Source organism: Aegilops tauschii, chromosome 3, assembly GCF_002575655.3.
Source record: "Aegilops tauschii subsp. strangulata cultivar AL8/78 chromosome 3, Aet v6.0, whole genome shotgun sequence".
In the NCBI taxonomy this organism is placed as follows: domain Eukaryota; kingdom Viridiplantae; phylum Streptophyta; class Magnoliopsida; order Poales; family Poaceae; genus Aegilops; species Aegilops tauschii.
Genome location: NC_053037.3, coordinates 9,174,252 through 9,196,638, shown reverse-complemented (window position 1 = coordinate 9,196,638; position 22,387 = coordinate 9,174,252). Strand labels below are relative to the sequence as shown.

Genomic DNA, 22,387 nt, shown 5'->3' with positions numbered 1-22,387 from the left:
GGCGTTGAGGAATTGGATGAAGAAGATGAAGACGTGGACATTGGGAGCACAACTCCTTTGATGAATGATGACTTTTGGGAAAGTCAGCACCTCAACTCTCCACTGTTCACGCCACTGCAACAAATTCCTCAGTCCCCCATGCACACTGAAGTTCTTATGGGATCTGAAGAACCTCACCCCACTCCTTCAGTTCATGAAGAGATACCAGCCACTAGTGTTGAAGAAACTGTTGCCGAAGAAGAAATGAAGACACAAACTGCCACTGAAGAGGAACCTGAAATTCCTCAGCCTGAAGAACCTGAGATTGCGGTTCCTGAGATCATAATGCAATTGACTGATACTCCTCAGCCAAAGCCAAAGGATCCCTTCTCAAAGATGCAAAAATTCAAGGCTGGTGACTTCTTCGGTGAGCATGTATTCTTCATTGATTACAACGCCTATGACTCTGTTCATCTTAGAAAGAGGCGGTTCTGGACTGCCAGCCAGGCAAATTTCTATTCTTCGTGTTGTTCAACAAAGACAAGGTCTTAGACCATGAGCACATTCCTCATGTAGACATGAAATCACTGCCCTGCTTCACGCCAGTCCTTACTGTTCTTCACGATGCTAGATTGCTGAATTTCTGCACTGATATCAATGATTGGAATGAAGAGCTCATTCTTCAATTCTATGCAATGCTGCACATCACAGGAAACGCTGAAGATGTGAACTCATGGGTGCTGGACTGGATGACCGAAAATACTCACTATAAGGCACCGGCCACTGAATTGCTTCATGCCCTGCCCATCAGTCCTCCCCTTGAAGGTGCTCGCTGCTTGTATAATGAACCTGAGCTCACTGACCACTACATGCAAGTGCTGATGAAGCCACTAAAGCCAGGTCAGGCCCCAAGAACCAAATTCCTCGTGAAGGAATTGCTATAAGTGCCTCGGACTGTCTATCGCATTCTGACGAAGACATTGAGTCCAATAAAGGGCCACGACTCGAATGAAGAAGACGTCGTTGACATCATGAAGAATCTGTTGTTCAATATCATACATGGCATTCCCGTCAACTACCATGATTTCTTCATGAGGACTCTGGCAAATGTTGCACTGTCACCATTTGAGTTGAAGCCTTATGCTCCTTGGATTATTAGATTCATCAGATCAAGGTCTTCACTCAACTACAAGGCTGATACACTGAACCATGGCAGCTACTTGCCCCCTATTGAAGTCCTCAAATGGACATTTTCCTCAGCTAATGAAAAGGGCAAGGCCACTGTTGTTATTGATGAAATCATTCGTCCATTGGATGGTCAGTTCCACAAAGTTGCATCTTTCTCCACCAATGATGACTCTGCCACTCATGACTCTGCCGCCAACGCTCCCAAGCAAAATCCTCAAGGCACAGCTCCCAGGGTGATGACTGATCGTGAGCTTCTCCTCAGTCTTCACCAGAAGGTTGATCAAAACCATAAATGGGTCAAGCGTTAGTTTGGTTCAATTCTTCACAACATGACTGCTACACACAATGCAGTGAAGAAAAACCAGTACTACCTTCATGAAACCTTCAACCGCACCTAGGATGTTCTGTCTCACCTGTATGGCGAAGAAGATCTGAAGCAAATGGGCCTCAAGGAAGACTTTGACTGGTCTCAAGCACCAGCGAAGAAATTCAAGAAGGTTAAAGTTCCTTCCTTGGTGGCCAGCTCATTTTCCTCATCCCGTGCGACAGACGAGCATGAAGATTTGGACGACACTGCGGCAGGCCCTACTTCAACGACCGACCCCAACAACGCTGGCGCTCCTTCATCAACTTGATATTCTTCAGGGGCATTAGTCCTCATTTTTCAACCCTTTTGGTCATTCGATGAAAAAGGGGGAGAAATTTGAGTTAGTCTTCAAGCGGGTCTTGATATATGGGCTGTTTTTTTTTGCTAAGTTACAAGTCTCGTTCTTCTGAAGACTTTGCTGGATCGAGTTGTAATCTTAAAACCTATGGTGGTCTGATACTTTTATGTTCTTCTGCATGCTATTTCCTCATGTATGATAATGCACGCATGCTGAATTACATCAGTCACCATATTTCAAATTCTTCACATTATATGTTAAATGCGTGTATGAATTACAAGATATAGGGGGAGTCCTCCATGATTCTACTCTTCAAATGTGCATTACTTCAAAAGAAAATTCCTCACATATGCACAACTTCAGGGGGAGTTCTTCTATATCTTGCAATCAAATTCCACATTATCAGTATTTACACTTCATATGTTCATCCCCGTTGAAAACTTAACCTATGTTGTCATCAATCACCAAAAAGGGGGAGATTGTAAGTGCATCTAGTGCCCCTTAGTGATTTTGGTGTATTGAAGACTTATAGGTTAAGGGACTGATGCGTTTGTGAGTGTACACAGGTCTATAAGTCTATGAGGAGTTTGATATTTACAGAAAAAGTCGACACCTAAAAATGAATGTCTTCGACTGAAGACTTTGGATTTCTGAGGACTTTCATGAAGACTTTGAAAGTGAATAAATTGGTGTGACCGTGAAGACTTGATATTCATGCGAGGAATATGAAGCTTGAAGACTTTGTTTTCATAGTTTTGTTTTTCTCTTTCTTGAGTCATAGGAAACACCGTACTGTTAAAGGGGGTCGAGGAAATACTAAGGAAAAATTTCCAAGTGATGCTCATCTCAAAATCTTACACCTACCAATCCCTTCGAGTGAAGCCATTGGAAATCTCATAGAGTTCAGTCAACTTCTTCAATGACAGAGACGAAGATCTTCTGGTCTCTGAGGAATTTGTTTTGACTGAGGAGTTAGGAATTCGCCAGTGCAGATTGCCTACCTGTGAGGAACATGATAGCCCTGAGGAATTTGATAGTCAAATTTCCGACCGTTGTTGTGCTATGCGCCAGCTGTCCCAAAATATCTTATCCACCTAACGGTCATATCATTGAAGGGCATTTATGTCTTATCATGTCGGGCTGCTCCCTAGGCTATAAATAGCCGCCCCCTACAACCACTAGCTGGTTGGCTGCTCCGAGAGAAACTAACACTTGTCATTGAGAGAAACCCATCCTCCGAGGACTTTGAGCGAAAATCATCAAGTGAGGAAAAAACCCCAAACCGAACTCCTACAAACCCAAAGTGATTGAGCATCACTGAAGAGATTGATCATGTGTGCATCCGACGCTTGTTACCTTTGAGGACTGTGCATCCTTCAGACGGTTAGGCGTCATGGTCTGAGCATCCAAGAGGAAATTGTGGATCGCCAAGTGACCGAGTCTGTGAAGGTTTGGAAGTCACCTGAAGACTTACAACGAGTGATTGGGCGAGGTCTCTGTTACCTTAGCTCAAGGGGAATACGGTGAGGACTGGGTGTCTTGAACTGCGTGTCCTCGACTGGGTGTCCGGGACTGTGTGTCCTCAGGTTTAAATACCTAGCCGCCCTAACCAGACGTACAACTGTCACAGCAGTTGGAACTGGTCCAAATCATTGTCTTCACCAAGCTACTGGTTCTATTTCCTTAACTCTTCCATTTCCTCATTCCATACTCTGTGCTTGTTCATATCTGTTTGAAGACTTTGACTGAAGACTTTCTCAATTTCCTCAGTTCATTTTCTTCAGTCTGTTTGTCTTCATCCTGTGTATCCTGTGTTTACGCTTTTCATAGTCTGTGGTTTGTTTTCATTTCATCATGATGACCATGCTTATGCTCTGTAATGATTGCTTCTGAGTACTTATTCTGCTGCAAGTAGTTCTTCAGTTAGGAATTTCCTCACCCTGAAATTCCTCATTGAAGAATTCATAAAAATCGCCTATTCACCCCCCCTCTAGTCGATATAACGCACTTTCATGTAGACATGACCAAGACACATCTCCGGTCAATAACCAATAGCGGAACCTGGCTGCTCATATTGGTTCCTACATATTCTACGAAGATCTTTATCGGTCAAACCACATAACAATATACGTTGTTCCCTTTGTCATCGGTATGTTACTTGCCCGAGATTCGATCGTCGGTATCTCAATACCTAGTTCAATCTCATCACCGGCAAGTCTCTTTACTCGTTCCGTAATGCATCATCCTGTAACTAACTCATTAGTCACATTGCTTGCAAGGCTTATAGTGATGTGCATTACCGAGAGGGCCCAGAGATACCTCTCCGACAATCGGAGTGACAAATCGTAATCTCGATCTATGCCAACTCAACAAACACCATCGGAGACACCTGTAGAGCATCTTTATAATCACCCAATTACGTTGTGACGTTTGATAGCACACAAGGTGTTCCTCCGGTATTTGGGAGTTGCATAATCTCATAGTCATAGGAATATGTATAAGTCATGAAGAAAACAATAGCAACAAACTAAATGATCAAGTGCTAATGCAAATGGAATGGGTCATGTCAATCACATCATTCTCTAATGATGTGATCCCGTTCATCAAATGACAACTCATGTCTATGGCTAGGAAACTTAACCATCTTTGATTAACGAGCTAGTCAAGTAGAGGCATACTAGTGACACTATGTTTGTCTATGTATTCACACATGTACTAAGTTTCCGGTTAATACAATTCTAGCATGAATAATAAAAATTTATCATGATATAAGGAAATATAAATAACAACTTTATTATTGCCTCTAGGGCATATTTCCTTCACCTTCTACCACAGATCCAAAGGCAATATCTTTGTTTCCAAGAATGGAACCTTTCTAGAGAAGGGTTTCTCTTGAAAGAAGTGAGTGGGAGGGAAGTAGAACTTGATGAGGTAATCGTACCTTCTCTCATATTGGAAAGTAGCACATCAGAGAAATTCGTTCCCATGATGCCTACCCCAACTAGAGAGGAGGCAAATGATAATGATCATGAAACTTCAGATCAAGTTGCTACTGAACCTCGTAGGTCAACCTACGAACTTTATTGGATATGGTGCGTTCTATGATGTCTCTTACCGATTTACCACTATTGTTTTGGGGTTATGCATTAGAGACAGCCGCATTCACGTTAAATAGGGCACCGTCTAAGGCGAACCTACGAACTTCTAGAAGTCATGTTATTAGACCAAGGCGAACCTACGAAATATGAAGAAGCTATGATGAGCCCAGATTCCGATATATGGCTTGAGGCGATGAAATCTGAGATAGGATCTATGTATGAGAACAAATTGTGGACTTTAATGGACTTGCCCGATGATCGGCAAGCCATTGAGAATAAATGGATCTTCAAGAAGAAGACACACGCTGATGGTAATGTCACCATTGATGCGGCTTGAACCTACGTCGGTATTTCCCCAAAGAGGAAGGGATGATGCAGCACAGCGGCGGCAGGTATTTCCCTCAGTGATGAAAGCAAGGTTATCGAACCAGTAGGAGAACCAAGCAACACTATGTAAACAACACCTGCACACAAATAACAAATACTTGCAACCCGATGTGTAAAAGAGGTTGTCAATCCCTTTCGGGCAACGGCGTCATAAATTGGCAAACGGACGTGAGAGAGTAGTAAATATTGATAGATCGAATGCCAAATAAAATAAAGTGCACTAAGGTATTTTTGTATTTTTGGTTTAATAGATCTGAAAATAAAAGCAAAGGAAAATAGATCGCAAAGGCAAATATATTAAAGAAGAGACCTGGGGGCCGTAGGTTTCACTAGTGGCTTCTCTGGAGAAAAATAGCAAACCATGGGTGAACATATTACTGTTGGGCAATTGATAGAACTTAAAATAATCATGACGATATCCAGGCAATGATCATTATATAGGCATCACGTCCAAGATTAGTAGACCGACTCCTGCCTGCATCTACTACTATTACTCCACACATCGACCGCTATCCAGCATGCATCTAGTGTATTAAGTTCATGGAGAAACGGAGTAATGCAATAAGAACAATGACATGATGTAGACAAGATCTATTTATGTAGAAATAGACCCCATTGTTTTTTCCTTAGTAGCAACGATACATACGTGTCGGTTCCCCTTCTGTCACTGGGATCAAGCACTGTAAGATCGAACCCACTACAAAGCACCTCTTCCCATTGCAAGATAAATAGATCAAGTTGGCCAAAAAAACCAAATATCGAAGAAGAAATATGAGGCTATAAGCAATCATGCATATAAGAGATCAAAGAAAACTCAAATAACTTTCATGGATATAAAAAGATAGAGAGGAGGCCATCATATGGATCTCCAAGAGACCATTGTATTGAGAATCAAACAAGAGAGAGGAAGCCATCTAGCTACTAACTACGGACCCGTAGGTCTACAAAGAACTACTCACGCATCATTAGAGATGCACCAATGGAAGTCGTGAACCCCTCCGTGATGGTGTCTAGATTGGATCTGGTGGTTCTGGACTCTGCGGCGGTTGGAATTGATTTTCGTCGACTCCCCTAGGGTTCCTGGAATATTGGGGTATTAATGGAGCAAAGAGGCGGTTAGGCGCGCCCTGGTGGGTTGTGCTCTCCTCGGAGCACCCCCCCCCCCAGGTGCTTCTCTGGCCCACTGGATGTCTTCTGGTCCAAAAAAATCCACAAAACGTTTTGCTGCATTTGGACTCAGTTTGGTATTGATTTCCTGCGATGTAAAAAACATGCAAAAAATAGCAACTGGCACTTGGCACTATGTCAATATGTTAGTACCAAAAAATGATATAAAATGATTATAAAACATCCAAGAATGATAATATAACAGCTTGGAACAATCAAAAATTATAGATAGTTGGAGACGTATCAGCATCCCCAAGCTTAATTCCTGCTCGTCCTCGAGTAGGTAAATCATAATAACAGAATTTTTGATGTGGAATGCTGCCTAACATGTCATGTCATATTCTTTTCTTTATAGCATGGACATTTGGACTTTTATATGATTCAAAGCAATAGTCTAGTTTTGACATGATGACTTAAATACTCAAGCATATCAACAAGCAACCATGTCTTTCAAAATATCAACGCTAAAATAAGTTATCCCTAGCCCATCATGCTCAAACATTGATCCATTCATGAAGCACACTCGAATATTAGCTACACCCAATACTCACTTACGATCATAGTGCCCCTAAGTTGGTGCTTTATAGGAGAAGATGGAGACCCAAATTCAAAATAAAAATTGCATAAAGTAAAAGAAAGGCCCTTCGCGGAGGGAAGTAGGGATTTGTAGAGGTGCCAGAGCTCAAAGTGAAAAACATAGAGATAAAAACATTTTTGGAGGTATACTTTTCCCACCAACGAAAACAACTTAGAGCTCCCAACACTTTCCATGCTAGATATATCATATGCGGTTCCCAAACAAAAAATAAAGTTTATTCCTTTTCCACCATACTTTCACTTTCCATGGCTAACCGTATCCACGGGCGCCCTCCATACCAACAATTTCCAAGGAATTTATTATTTGACAACATAAAGTAAATTCATTTTTCATTTCAGGACTGGGCATCCCTAATACCTTTGCCTTACTCTCGTGCAATGACAAGTGAATAAACACTCATCGTGAGAATAACACATCTAGCATGGAAAATATCGGCCACCCCTCACCGCCTCGCGAGCTTACGAGCACACAAAAGAGAAATTTATTTTGAAAATTAGAGATGGCACATACAAATTTGCTTAGAACGGCACGGAAATACCGCACATAGGTAGGTATAGTGGACTCATATGGCAAAACTGGTTTAAAGGATTTATGATGCGCAAGTAGTGATCATAGTTAGTGCAAAATGAAGGCTAGCAAAAGATTGAGAAGCGACCAACCAAGAAACGAATAATCTCGTAAACAAGCATTAAGCATAAGTAACACCGAATAATGCACCACAAGTAGGATATAATTTCATTGCATGACTATTGACTTTCGTGCTTGCATAGGGAATCACAAACCGTAACACCAATATTCTTACTAAAGCATAATTAATCATCAACATAACTCACATATCACATCATCATATCTCAAAAACTATTACAATGAATCAAGTTTATTTTGTCCAATGATCTTCATGAAAGTTTTTATTATATCCTTCTTGGATATCTATCACTTTGGGACTAATTTTCATGTGTTGCTTTTGATAAGCTCAAACAAATATAAGTGAAGATCATGAGCATAATATTTCTTTTCTCTCCAATTAATTTAAGTGAAGCAAGAGAGAATTTCTTCAAAAAAAATTACCAACTCCCAAATAAATCTAAGTGAAGCATGAGAGCAATTCTAACAAGTTATGGCACAATTTTGGCTCTCTCAAATAGGTGTGTCCAGCAAGGATTTGTGACTTAGAACACAAAGCAAAACAATCAAAGACTCATCATACAAGACGCTCCAAGCAAAACTCATATTATGTGACGAATAAAAATATAGCTTCGGTAAAATACCGATGGTCATTAGAAGAAAGAGGGGATGCCACTCGGGGCTTCCCCAAGCTTAGTTGCTTGCTTCTCTTTGGATAATAGCTTCGGATGCCATGGGCATCCCCAAGCTTAGGCTCTTATTACTCCTTGTTCCTTCATCCATCATAAGATAACCCAAAACTTGAAAACTTCAATCACACAAAACTCAACGAAACCTTCGTGAGATCCGTTAGTATAAGAAAAGAAATCACTACTATAAGTATTGTATCAAACCAATTCATATTTTATTCTTGCATTATATCTACTGTCTTCCAACTTTTCTATGGCAAAAACTCATCAAAGAAAACCATAGAATCATCAAAACAAGCGCACAACGCAAAGAAAAAACAGAATCTGTCAAAAACAGAACAGTCTGTAGCAATATGAATATTTCGTATACTTCTGTAACTCCAACAATTCTGAAACATTGGAACCACGTGAGCAATTTGTTTATTAATCTTCTGCAAAAAGAATCAACTCAAAATCACTCTTCTGTAAACAATGAAAAATAATTTCATCAGCGCAAAAGTTTCTGTTTTTCAGCAAGGTCAAATCTACTATCACCCAACATAATCCTAAAGGCTTTACTTGGCACAAAGACTAATTAAAACACAAAAAACACAATCATAACAGTAGAATAATTTTGGAAATGCTCAAGAACAGAAAGCAAAACGCAAAAATAAATTTTATTCATCGGGTTGCCTCCCAACAAGTGCTATTGTTTCACGCCCCTAGCTAGGCATAAAGCAAGGATCTAAGTTTTGTCATCTTTATTTCGAGATCCATAAGATGCCCTGATGATTGATTCATATGGAGACCTAATTATTGTTCTAGGAAAGTGTTCCATACCCTTCCTTAGTGGAAATTGAAATTTAATATTGCCTTCTTTCATATCAATCACTGCACCAATAGTGCGTAAAAACGGTCTACCAAGAATAATTGGACAAGACGGATTACAATCAATATCAACAACAAAAAAAATCTATGGGCACATAATTCCTATGTGCAAGAATAAGAACATCATTAATTCTTCTCATAGGCTTTTTAATAGTAGAATCCGCCAAGTGCAAATTTAAAGAGCATTCTTCAATATCGGTAAGACCAAGCACATCACATAAAGATTTCGAAATTGTAGAAACACTAGCACCCAAGTCACATAAAGCAAAACACTCATAATTTTTAATCTTGACTTTGATAGTACTTTCCCTCTCGTCACGTAATTTTCTAGGAATTGAAACTTCTAATTCCAACTTTTCTTCTAAAGCTTTCATCAAAGCATCAACAATATGTTTAGTAAAAGCTTTATTTTTTTCATAGGCATGGGGTGAATTTATCATGAATTGCAACAAAGAAATACAATCAATCAAAGAGAAACTATCATAATTTAACGTCTCTGTAATCCAAAATAGTGGGCACATCACTAGTTAAAGTCTTGACCTCTTCAAGCCCACTTTTATCAAAATTTTCAACAAGGTTTTCACCCTCCGAATTATCGGGACGCCTTATAACTAAAGTTGATTCTTCTCTAGTCCCTTTTTCATCATTCTTAATTTTAATAAACAACGAATCAATAGAAGAAACACCAAATAATCATTTTAAGATCTTCATCACGTTTATGAAAGCAATCACTAGAAAACGCCTTATCTAAAAATTCTCTTCTAGCTCTAAGCATAGCGGTTCTTTTCTTACTTTCATCCATAGAAACATAAAGAGCTTTAATTGATTCATCAACTTTAGGCACAAATAATTTCATCTTGAGATTTTCCACATAATGAGAAATTCTATCAACACTTCTAGACAATTCATCGATCTTATTCAACTTTTCTTCAATTGTAGTGTTGAAAGCTTTTTGCATTATGATAAATTCTTTAATATTATTCTCAAGATCAGAGGTGTTCCTATTATTATTGTAAGATTGATTTCCATAGGAATTACCATAATTATTAACATAATTACTAGGAAAAGGCCTAGGATTAAAATTACCTCTATAAGCATTGTTGTTGAAATTATTTCGCGAGATAAAATTCACATCTACGGCATCACTATTTTGCTCAATCAAAGTAGACAAATGCATATCATTGAAATCAATAGGAGCACTTTTACTAGCAACCAATTTCATAAGAGCATCAACCTTTTCACTCAAAGAAGAAATTTCTTCAACCGAATTAACTTTTTTACTAGTAGGAGCTCTTTCGGTATGCCATTGTGAATAATTTGCCATGATATTATCAAGCAATTTGGTGGCTTCACCCAAAGTAATTTCCATAAAACTATCACCCGTGGCGGAATCTAAAAGATTACGAGACACAAAATTCAACCCTGCATAAAAATTTTGTATGATCATCCGAAGATTGTGCAACATGCTCATGTTCAAGTTGCTTGAAATTCATGATCTGGGTTCTAAGGGAAATAATTTTTGCAGGCAGAAAATACATAGTGATAAAAGCATCTTTGCACTTATTCCAAGAATCGATACTATTGCGAGGCAAAGAAGAAAACCAATTTTTTGCAGAATCACGCAAAGTAAATGGAAATAATTTCATCTTCACCACATCATTGTCCACATCTTTTTTCTTTTGCATATAGCATAATTCCACGAAGGTATTAAGATGGGACGCGGCATCCTCATTAGGAGTACCGGAAAATTCATCTTTCATGACAAGATTCAGCAAAGCAGTATTAATATCACAAGATTCCGCGCTAGTGGCGGGAGAAGCAAACGGAGTGCCAATGAAATCATTGTTGTTGGTATTAGAGAAATCACACAACTTTGTGTTCTCTTGAGTCAATGTGACTACGCAACAAGATTACACTCAAAAACAGATCCGGCAAGAAAACGGCGAACGAAAAAGAGGGTGAATAAAATGGCAAATTTTTGTGAAGTGGGGGAGAGGAAAACGAGAGGCAAATGGCCGCTAATGTAAATTGCGAGGAGATGAGATTTGTGATTAGGGACCTGGTATATGTTGAAGATCCTCCCCGGCAACGGCACCAGAAATTCCTTTTGATGCGGCTTGGAGCTACGTCGGTATTTCCCCAAAGAGGAAGGGATGATGCAGCACAGCGGCGGTAGGTATTTCCCTCAGTGATGAAACCAAGGTTATCGAACTAGTAGGAGAACCAAGCAACACTACGTAACAGCATCCTCACACAAATAATAAATACTCGCAACCCGACGTGTAAAAGGGGTTGTCAATCCCTTTCGGGCAACGGCGCCAGAAATTGGCAAACGGACGTGAGAGAGTAGTAAATATTGATAGATCGAACGCCAAATAAAATAAAGTGCAGCAAGGTAATTTTGTATTTTTGGTTTAATAGATCTGAAAATAAAAGCAAAGGAAAATATATCACAAAGGCAAATATATCAAAGAAGAGACCCGGGGGCTGTAGGTTTCACTAGTGGCTTCTCTCGAGAAAAATAGCAAATGGTGGGTGAACAAATTACTGTTGGGCAATTGATAGAACTTCAAATAATCATGACGATATCCAGGCAATGATCATTATATAGGCATCACGTCCAAGATTAGTAGACCGACTCGTGCATGCATCTACTACTATTACTCCACACATCGACCACTATCCAGCATGCATCTAGTGTATTAAGTTCATGGAGAAACGGTGTAATGCAATAAGAACGCTGACATGATGTAGACAAGATCTATTTATGTACAAATAGACCCCATCGTGTCATCCTTAGTAGCAACGATACATACGTGTCGGTTCCCCTTCTGTCACTGGGATCAAGCACCGTAAGATTGAACCCACTACAAAGCACCTCTTCCCATTGCAAGATAAATAGATCAAGTTGGCAAACAAAACCCAAATATCGGAGAAGAAATACGAGGCTATAAGCAATCATGCATATAAGAGATCAAAGAAAACTCAAATAACTTTCATGGATATAAAAAGATAGATCTGATCATAAACTCAAAGTTCATCGGATCCCAACAAACACACCGCAAAAAGAGTTACATCATATGGATCTCCAAGAGACCGTTGTATTGAGAATCAAACAAGAGGGAGGAAGTCATCTAGCTACTAACTACGGACCCGTAGGTCTACAAAGAACTACTCATGCATCATCGGAGAGGCACCAATGGAAGTGGTGAACCCCTCTGTGATGGTGTATAGATTGGATATAGTGGTTTTGGACTCTGCGGCGTCTGGAATTGATTTTCGTTGACTCCCCTAGGGTTTCTGGAATATTGGTGTATTTATAGAGCAAAGAGGCGGATCGGGAGGCACCCGAGGTGGGCACTACCCACTAGGGCGCGCCTGAAGGGGTTGTGCTCCCCTCGGAGCACCCCCCCAGGCGCTTCTCCGGCCCACTGGATGTCTTCTGGTCCAAAAAAATCCACAAAAAGTTTCGCTGCGTTTGGACTCCGTTTGGTATTGATTTCCTGCGATGTAAAAAAGATGAAAAAAACAACAACTGTCACTTGGCACTATGTCAATAGGTTAGTACCAAAAAATAATATAAAATGATTATAAAACATCCAAGAATGATAATATAACAGCATGGAACAAAAAAAAATTATAGATACGTTGGAGACGTATCAACCATCTACAAAGCTCGACTTGTTGCGAAAACTTTTCGACAAGTTCAAGGGGTTGACTATTATGAGACCTTCTCACATATAGCGATGCTTAAGTCAGTCCGAATCATGCTAGCAATTTCCGCATTTTTATAATTATGAAATTTGGCAAATGGACATCAAAACTGCATTCCTTAATGGATTTCTTGAAAAGGAGTTGTATATGATGCAACCAGAAGGTTTTGTCGATCCTAAAGGTGCTAACAAAGTGTGCAAGCTCCAGCGATCCATCTATTGACTGGTGCAAGCATCTCAGAGTTGGAATATACGCTTTGATGAGGTGATCAAAGCATATGGTTTTATACAGACTTATGATGAAGCATGTATTTACAAGAATGTGAGTGGGAGCTCTATAGCATTTCTGATATTGTATGTGGATGACATATTATTGATTGGAAATGATATAGAATTTCTGGATAGCATAAAAGGATACTTGAATAAGAATTTTTTTTGATGAAAGACCTCGGTGAAGCTGCTTATATATTGGGCATCAAGATCTATAGGGATAGATCGAGACGCTTAATAGACTGTCACAAAGCACACACCTTGATATAGTTTTGAAGAAGTTCAAAAATGGATCAGTCAAAGAAAGTGTTCTTGCTTGTGTTACAAGGTGTGAAGTTGAGTAAAACTCAAAGCCCGATCACGGCAGAAGATAGAGAGAGAATGAAAGTCATTCCCTATGCCTCAGTCATAGATTCTATAAAGTATGTCATGTTGTGTACCAGACCTATTGTGTACCTTGCCATCAGTTTGGCAAGGGGGTACAATAGTGATCCAGGAGTGCATCACTGGACAGTGGTCAAAATTATCCTTGAAATAGGCATGAAAGCAACTATAAGAATAATCAATACACTCCTGAAATAGGCTTTCACTCCACTTGATAAATATTGCAACCACCACGTCCATACAAGTAGTTCAAGTGCAGGAAAGTAAAAAAGAGTTCTGTTGGGCAATAACACAAACACACCCAAAAGCAAAAGAAAAGGCGATACATGACTCCTTAGAGGCAGGAGATCAATGACTAGGGAGTGAAGCACGAGGGAGTCCTAGCACCATAAGATCATCAATCATGTTATCTAGTTGGTCCTTGTCCTACTGCCTACATAACGGTTGGCACTGCTGCAAAACAGAAAAAATATAGAGTCAGAAGCACATCTCAAAAAGACTCACTCGATAACCATCTTGTTACATATAGTCCGTAGGGTTCAGATAATCGCCGCGAACACTAACCAGAAGAGGCACCTCGTCCTACCGATACAATCGACCAGAGCATCCAGGAACTCGCCTAGGTCCGGGGCCTGCCACTCAGGTCAAGAAGGCAGCGGGACAAGAGAAGAAAATATGGGCCCTGGACTCGAAAACATTGCAAAGAAGACAAAGTCCATCGCACGCCCCATGCTGTTTCGCCACCTCCATACTTGAGCAGAGGCGATCACGGGGGAGATGCCAAACAAATATTTCTATCTTCAGAGGCTGCAAAGATTTTCACAAGTGGACGGTACACGCAAAGGGTTGGTGTTGGCAAAGGGCACGGTATGCCGACCCGACATAGAAGAGCCCAGAGATGGTGAGGTGTCATGACACAACATTCGAGGACCCTGGCAGCAATGGTGGAAAATGACCCGAAGCTCGATCCAAGCTAAGTTTCCATGGGGCCAAGTGTTCGTTGGAACAAGATGTTTCGATTCCCATTGTAGGCGGCTAAGAAAACCAAAAGCATCGGATATGAGCAAATCCCAAAAAGGGACAGAAATTCGGCGCGTGATGAGTTCTGATCAAGCCACAAGTCAAGCCAGAAGAGGGTACCCTCTCCATCACCTATGAAGACATGGATACCCAAGTGCTGCCCATTCTTGATCGATTAGAGAAATTTATAGAACTAGGATACCTCCCACCGATCACAGGCCAGGAGAGGGAGACCCTGCGGGTATTTGGATTTTATATGCTGAAGTCAAAGGCTCCCTTGATCCCTAAGGATGCACCACACCCACCTCAGTATAAGGGCCACATTCATACGCAAGACACCGCTATACCTAGAACCCCTGGTCCTTAGGGAAGAAAACATCAACCCACTTCACTGTATGCCAAAGAAAATAGTGTGGAAATAACGCCATAGAATATTTTTGTTCCACGAGCATCCCAGAATTATGACCCCAAACAGTCGGTGTAATTTACCAGCAATAGAAAATATGTGGCAGCACACAGAAAGATAATCTAGATGGTGCACATGAGACGAGGATTTTTTCAAGTCCAGGCCCTTGAGATGAAATTCATGCCCTTGAGATGAGGTAATACACCGCTTCCTGCCTTTTTATATTGTATTGATGGTTGCTTCGTATGAGAGCTAGAGTTTATGGTGATACCTATTCACGATGATGATGATGGTGATGATGATGATCGGGAGGCCCCTATCTCGCGTTTATCATTAGGAAAATGTGGGAGGAATGGTGCCACTTATTAAGAAGAGGAGTACAAACATGGTAGTAGCGTCGACATCTATCGTTCAACGGCCTCCTCCTCCAACGGCGAGAGAGTACATGGTGGATGTTAGATATTCTTAGTCCTTGGATCAAGGTATTCACAAAGAGCAAGTTTTTCCTAGCGATCATTGGCCGCCTACCAAAAGAAGCGCGACAACTCCTTGTCGAAGGTGCCATGTGAAGGAAATATGCCCTAGAGGCAAGAATAAAGTTGTTATTTTATATTTCCTTATTCATAATAAAGGTTTATTATTCATGGTACAATTGTATTGATCGGAAACCCTAATACATGTGTGAATACATAAACAAACATCGTGTCCCTAGTGAGCCTCTACTAGACTAGCTCGTTGATCAAAGATGGTTAAGGTTTCCTAACCATGGACATGAGTTGTCATTTGATAACGGGATCACATCATTAGGAGAAGGATGTGATGGACAAGACCCATCCGTTATCTTAGCTTAATGATCGTTCAGTTTTATTCCTATATTCCTTCTTCATGTGATGGACAAGACCCATCCATTCTTCATGTCAAATACATATTCCTTCGACTACAAGATTATGCAACTCCCGGATACCGGAGGAATGCCTTATGTGCTATCAAACGTCACAACGTAACTGGGTGATTATAAATATGCTCTACAGGTATCTCTGAAGGTGTTTGTTGAGTTGACATAGATCGAGATTAGGATTTGTCACTTCGAGTATCAGAGATGTATCTCTGGGCCCTCTCGGTAATACACATCATAAGCTTGCAATCAAATGACTAAGGAGTTAGTCACGAGGTGATGTATTACGGAACGAGTAAAGAGACTTGTCGGTAACAAGATTGAACTAGGTATGAAGATACCGACGATCGAATCTTGGGCAAGTAACATACCGATGGACAAAGGGAATTACGTATGTTGTCATAACGGTTCGACCGATAAAGATCTTCGTAGAATATGTAGGAGCCAATATGGGCATCCAGGTTCCGCTATTGGTTATTGACCAGAGAGGTGTCTCGGTCATGTCTACATAGTCCTCAAACCCGTAGGGTCCGCACGCTTATGGTTCGATGACTAAATAGTATTATATGAGTTATGTGATTTGGTGACCGAATGTTGTTCGGAGTCCCAGATGAGATCACGGACATGATGAGGAGTCTCAAAATAGTCGAGAGGTAAAGATTGATATATAGGACGATGGTATTCAGACACCGGAAGTGTTTCGGGGGGTACCGGGTACTTATCGGGTGACTGGAAGGGGTTCCGGGCACCCCTGGCAAATGATATGGGCCTTATGGACCAAGAGGGGAAACGCACCAGCCACAAGGGGCTGGTGCGCCCCCCATATGGGCTGGCCTAAGGAGGAGAAGGAAAGGGGAGAAGGGAAAGGAAAGTGTGGATTAGGATTCCCACTTCCTTCCCTGTCCCCTCCTCTTTCCTTCCCCCTCCGACAAACATGGCAGGGAGCACGACCAAGGGCAGGAGGCCAAGTAGGATTCAGACCTACTTGGGGCACCCCTTGGCCTCTCACCTCTCCCTCCCACCTATATATATGAGGAGGGGGCGCATAGCACACAACAGACAATTGCCTAGCCGTGTGAGGCACCCCCCTCCACCGTTTACTCCCCCGGTCATATTTTCATAGTGCTTAGGCCAAGCCCTACGGAGATCACTTCACCATCACCGTCACCACACCGTTGTGTTGACGGAATTCGTCTACTACCTCGACGTCTTGCTGGATCAAGAAGGCGAGGGATGTCACCGAGCTGAACGCGTGCAAAAGGCGGAGGTGTCGTGCATTCGGTACTTGATCGGTTGAAGCGCGAAGGAGTTCGACTACACCAACCGCGTTCTGAAATGCTTCCGCTTATGGTCTACGAGGGTACATAGACACACTCTCCCCCTCGTTGCTATGCATCTCCATGGATAGATCATTGCATGTGCGTAGAATTTTTTTCGTTTTTCCATGCAACGATTCCCAACACCATGCACTCCCTTCAGGAGGATATACAACACCATCATATAAATGGGGAGGCTAGAGAGGCAAGAGTCGATGAGCATGTACTTGCTTCTCTTGGAGATGAACCTCCCGTGCCACAGGTCCACCTTTGCCTTGACCCACCCTACTAGCGGGTCAAAGTCCCGGATCAAGGTCCCAATGCCATCGAGTGCCATCCCTAGGTAGGTGATTGGGAAAGACGACAACTTACAATTAAGGTTGTCCGCAATTCAATGCTGCTCCTCGGGCGGGTGGCCCAGACCATAACCTCACTTTTATCGAAGTTGATCTTGAGGCCCAACATGGAATCAAAGCAAAGTAAGATGAACTTAAGGTTGATAATATGAGGTTCTGACCCCTCCACCATGATCATGGTGTCATATTCATAGTGGAGATGGGTCACCCCACCTCGAGGGATAATATGCCCAACCACACTAGAGATGCGGCCGTCCATCTTAGCCTTCTCTAAGATAGCTGACAGGGTGTCCATCGCAAGGTGAAAGAGGGGGGAAATGTGATCCCCAATGTTATGCCTAGTGAAGACCTAAATTACAGAACTATTTTCTCATTAATATTGATAGAAATGATACCAGTGATGATGATCTATGTGATCCCACAAATCCAACGATCATTGATCCCACTCCGCTCTAAGACATGGAGGACGAAGGACCAGTAAAAGAGGTCATATGCCTTCTGGAAGTCTGGCTTATGGAGGACGAAGGATCCGTGTAACCGCGTGTGGGAAGAGGAAGGCAACCTCCGACTCAATGAACACGAGAACCCGTTCCAGCACACTCCAGATCGGGTCCACCTGGTTATTAGTCTAGGTGCACCGCGATCCCACATGCACGATCTCTCTCACGGCCAAGTCAACAATGCAGTCGTTGAACTACCACATCAGAGGGAGGTCCATGTTGGCTGAGCTTTTGTCTTCATGGGAGTGAATCAGGTTGAAGTCCCCACCCGCCTCCACCGGGATGAGGCTCTGCTCCACCTTGGATTTCAGCTCATCCAGGAACACTTTGGACCTCCGGGGGTCCGCGGGGCCATAGACAATAATCACCTCCCAACTGAGTTTAGGTCGTTTATGGGTGAGGGATATGCTCACAAAGAACTCCCCTGGTCCAAATCATCTACATCAAAGGTACCCTCCTAGAGACCTAGGAGGATGCCACTCGAGTGGCTGGTGGCCAAGAGCCACTGCCATGTGAACTTGTGGCGACTAAGTCTCAGCATCTCAGGGATAGAGAAATCCTAACTGATCATGTCCAGAATTACCATAATCTACATGTCCTCTTGACTGACATAATCAATCAACTGACGCTGTCGGCCCTCTTGGCCAAACACCCTTATGTTCCAACATAGAATCTTCATTGGGAAACAATTTTGGATAGCCCCCTTACGAGTGAATGTTTGGGCCCTACCAAGAGTCAAGGGCCAGGACGTAGCCTTAGGAGGCTTCCCACGCTCCCCCACCTGGAGGTCCCATCAGAAGTCGCCTCCCTAGAGGTCGCAGGGGGGGAACACCATTGCTGGACCCATGCTCCAACTGCACGGGTCTTGCGGGCTCCAAGGGCCTCGGCCGCTACTGCTCCCCCTAATCACGAGACGTAACTAGGGCCCCCTTGTAAATCTCCTTAACTTTGATCATGGTGATTTCTCCAACCGAGCCCACATTCACCGCAGAACATGACGACACAATCCGAGGCGAGCTGAGATAGCTGATTTAGGGGGGCGGCTCGAGGACCGAGAACTAAGAACCCCAGGGGGAAGAGGAGAAAGCCTAAAGTACCTGGATCGAGGTTCTTGACTGTGGTCCACCATGCCACACGCTCGGCGGCGGTTGGCTCCCCCACCCTATCCCCGACCCTATAATGGACTAGTTGGGTGCTGTGATGGGACGCCTGCAGTGGAGCACGGCATGAGCGGCGAGGAGTACGGCCGTTGGGCCAGCCATAAGGGTGTCAGAGAAGACCATGGCCATCTCTAGAGCAAGCGAAATCGGCGTCACCATAGCCAGCGTCAGAGCAGGGGGTGAGGGGGACCCTAGCGAGAGGTGGTAGCAGACTACCCTGGTGAGTGAGTCGACGAGGGAAGCATGACCTTAGACCAATGAAGGGTGCATTGGGGGCGGTGGAGGGAGACCCAAGGCCTTGGTGTCGAGTATGGAGAGCTTCGGGGATCTAGGGACCTTGGAGAAGTTAGTGCTGTAGTGAGAGAGATGGGGTCCAGTGACCACTGAATCGTTGAGAATGAGGTAATGAAGGTCCCTCACATGCACCAACTTCGCCAGCGCACTCCTGGAGAGGGGGCCTGCGCTGGTAGGAGCTCCAGTCGAAGATACCAGAGCTGGAGCAGCAGCTAACATGGAACTCAAGGCCAGTCGGGCGCATCTAGACGATGCATGCCGCCGCGTAGTGGGAAGCATCCCCACACAGGAGGCTTCAGCCGATGTGTCGCACTCGGAGCAGTAGTGGCCTTTGATGCCATAGTTGTAGCACTTTTGCTCTGCAAGCCTGAGTCAAGGACGGGACCGGCTCCACCTAAGCCGGTGCACGCCCATCACGGGGGACCTCGTCAGGCAGCGGCATGGGTGGGCACTCTGGATCCCTCTTGTTCCCTCTTCTTAGAGGGAGAACGATCTCGCTCAGCGTGCCATGTACTAAATCCGCCACGAGGATCCTGTCTAGCCCTTTAGAGACCCCTGGCGCCCCAAGGCCCGGCTCGAACCCACAACACCAACCACAGGGGACGACAGGGTCGGGATTCGCGAGTCGTGCGAGCATCTACAATCGGGCCCTTATACCTGTCTCAAACGCCCGGACAGACCGTCTAGTCAGTGACCGGTCACAAAAACGCGACTCAACCGGACCCCTTATATCCATCTTCAAACGCCCGGACTGACTAGCACCCCGCATATCTATGTCAAATATGAGGATGATATGAGGGCGTGTGTGGAGTGTGGACGGAACGGGAGAAGTAGGTGGCGTTGGCTACGGGGCGGTGAGCTTCAGCATGGGGCTGCCGTCGTAGAACTCGTGCACCTCGAACCTGAGGTTGCACCATACCGCGAGGATCCGCCCTCCAACGCTGCCGTTGAACACCGCCGGCATCTCGTCGATGAGCCCCTGGAGGCACTCGCGGCACCGGCCCGGCGCCTGGTCCGGTGTGCACTGCACCAGGCCGTTGATCCTGTGCACCAAGTCCTTGCTGGGGGTGGTCGGGAAGCCCTGGTCGGAGACCATGACCCCGGAGGCGTACCTGGTCGTCGTGTTGAACGCCGCCCAGTCGGAGAGCGCGCCGACGAGGCTCGCTACGAGCGCGTCGAACCGGCCGGTGTCTCGGGGGGCGACGGAGTCGTCGCTGGCTCCCCAGACCTGCACCTGCCGGTTGTCCGGGCTGGTGAGGAAGTCCCGGAAAGAGTAGCGGACGGTGCAGCGGTCGTAGAAGATGGACACGTCTTTGACGCCCATGCACCTGCCGAACGCGACCTCCGGCGCGAGGTCCAGGCAGGAGGACGCGCACTCGGTGCCGTTGGTGGTGTCCCCGCGGCAGAGCCCCAGACCCCACACCATGTCGGGGCTTGCGCCGACGACGGCGGTGGCGAATCCCACCGGGAATAACGAGCGGGAGGCGTTCGCGGCGAGGGACGCAAGAAGGCTGCGGACGTTGGACTGGTAGGTGGAGTTCTCACCGTAGTACGTGCCGTTGTCGCACTTCCACGTGACGAGCTCGGCTCTAGCGGCGGAGCCGGCGGACGGCTTTGGGAAGCTGGAAAATGATAATAATAGTAGCACGACGGCGGCAGTGCATACGGAGCGGTGTATGTCCATGTTGTGCAGCGGTCGCCCGTACCACCGTCACACTTGGCACAATGGTTTTGGGGGCGCCCTATGTCTCGCTTTAAGTGGTGTGGTTTTGGGGGCGGGCATATGGGCGCGAGGAAGGCCACAACCTTTTTTTTTAACTTATAACTTAAAATATTCTACATATATAAATATATATAATAGAAAAAACACACTTCAGAAATATATTTGGAAAAAATGGAATAAGTATTTTAAAAATGTTGAATAAGTATTAAAAAGTGTTTAACAAGAATTTGGAAATTTTTGAACAAGTATTTGAAAATGTTGAATAAGTCTTAAAAATGTTGAATAAGTACTAGCAAAATGGCACGTGCATTGCAACGGAAGAAAAAAAAGTCATAATATCCAATGGCCATGATACACTATCACTCTCAAGTTCGTGAAATCATGACCAATTTTTCAAAATCATGAACATTTTTTGAAACTCGTAAATATATCCGCAATGGTGAAAAAATTTCAAATTCATGAACATTTTTACAGATTTTTGAACATTTTTGAAAATTATGAAAATTTTCTGCATTCATCAACATATATCCTATTTGCAAAAATATTTTTAAAAATTGTGAACCTTTTTTACAGCATTTTTCTTGAATAGGTGAACATTTTTTTTGGAAATTGGTGGAACAATTTCTGAAATTCACAAACTTTTTTCAACCGAACAGTTTTTGAAATGCATGATCATTTTCTGAATCACCGGACATTTTATGAATTGATAAACTATTTCGTAAGCCACGAACAGTTTTTGAAATTTTAAGATATTTTTTAATTCGTGAACATTTTTTGAATTGATGAAATTTTGTTAAATTTTATTAACATTTTTAATACACAAACTTAGTTTTGAAAATCAAGAACATTTTCTTAATCTACAAAAATTTATGAAATATTAAAATTTTATATAAAAATTATCATTTTTTAGTTTTTGGAAATTTTTTGAAGTTCGAAATTATTTAAAGTAGAACAAAACAAAGACAAAAAGGAAAATGAAAAATAAAAATCGGGCCTCCCGGACATGGGCCGGCCCAAACAGCCGCGCTGTGTCTTCTCCCAGTGCGCAGAGCATAATATAAAAGGTTTGGGCCGGCCCAGACGGGGAT

General features: G+C 43.3%; 2 protein-coding genes across 2 annotated transcripts in view; one reads left to right on the top strand and one right to left on the bottom strand.

Moving 5' to 3' along the window:
• Positions 1 to 22,387, top strand: part of LOC109783523 (CDP-diacylglycerol--serine O-phosphatidyltransferase 1) — a 130,032-nt gene that overhangs the window by 92,261 nt on the left and 15,384 nt on the right. The window lies entirely within an intron of this gene.
• On the bottom strand, positions 13,825 to 21,332 carry LOC109775607 (cysteine-rich receptor-like protein kinase 6). Its single transcript, XM_073509803.1, has 2 exons — positions 20,378 to 21,332; positions 13,825 to 14,082 (listed from the first exon to the last, which is right to left on the bottom strand). Exon 1 carries the CDS (start codon positions 21,258 to 21,260, stop codon positions 20,421 to 20,423), a length of 840 nt encoding a protein of 279 aa, XP_073365904.1. The 5' UTR covers positions 21,261 to 21,332; the 3' UTR covers positions 13,825 to 14,082; positions 20,378 to 20,420.

What these genes read in the sequence shown, in the direction of transcription:
- LOC109775607 (XM_073509803.1), bottom strand. Translation starts at nt 21,260, where the DNA reads ATGGACATACACCGCTCCGTATGCACTGCCGCCGTCGTGCTACTATTA.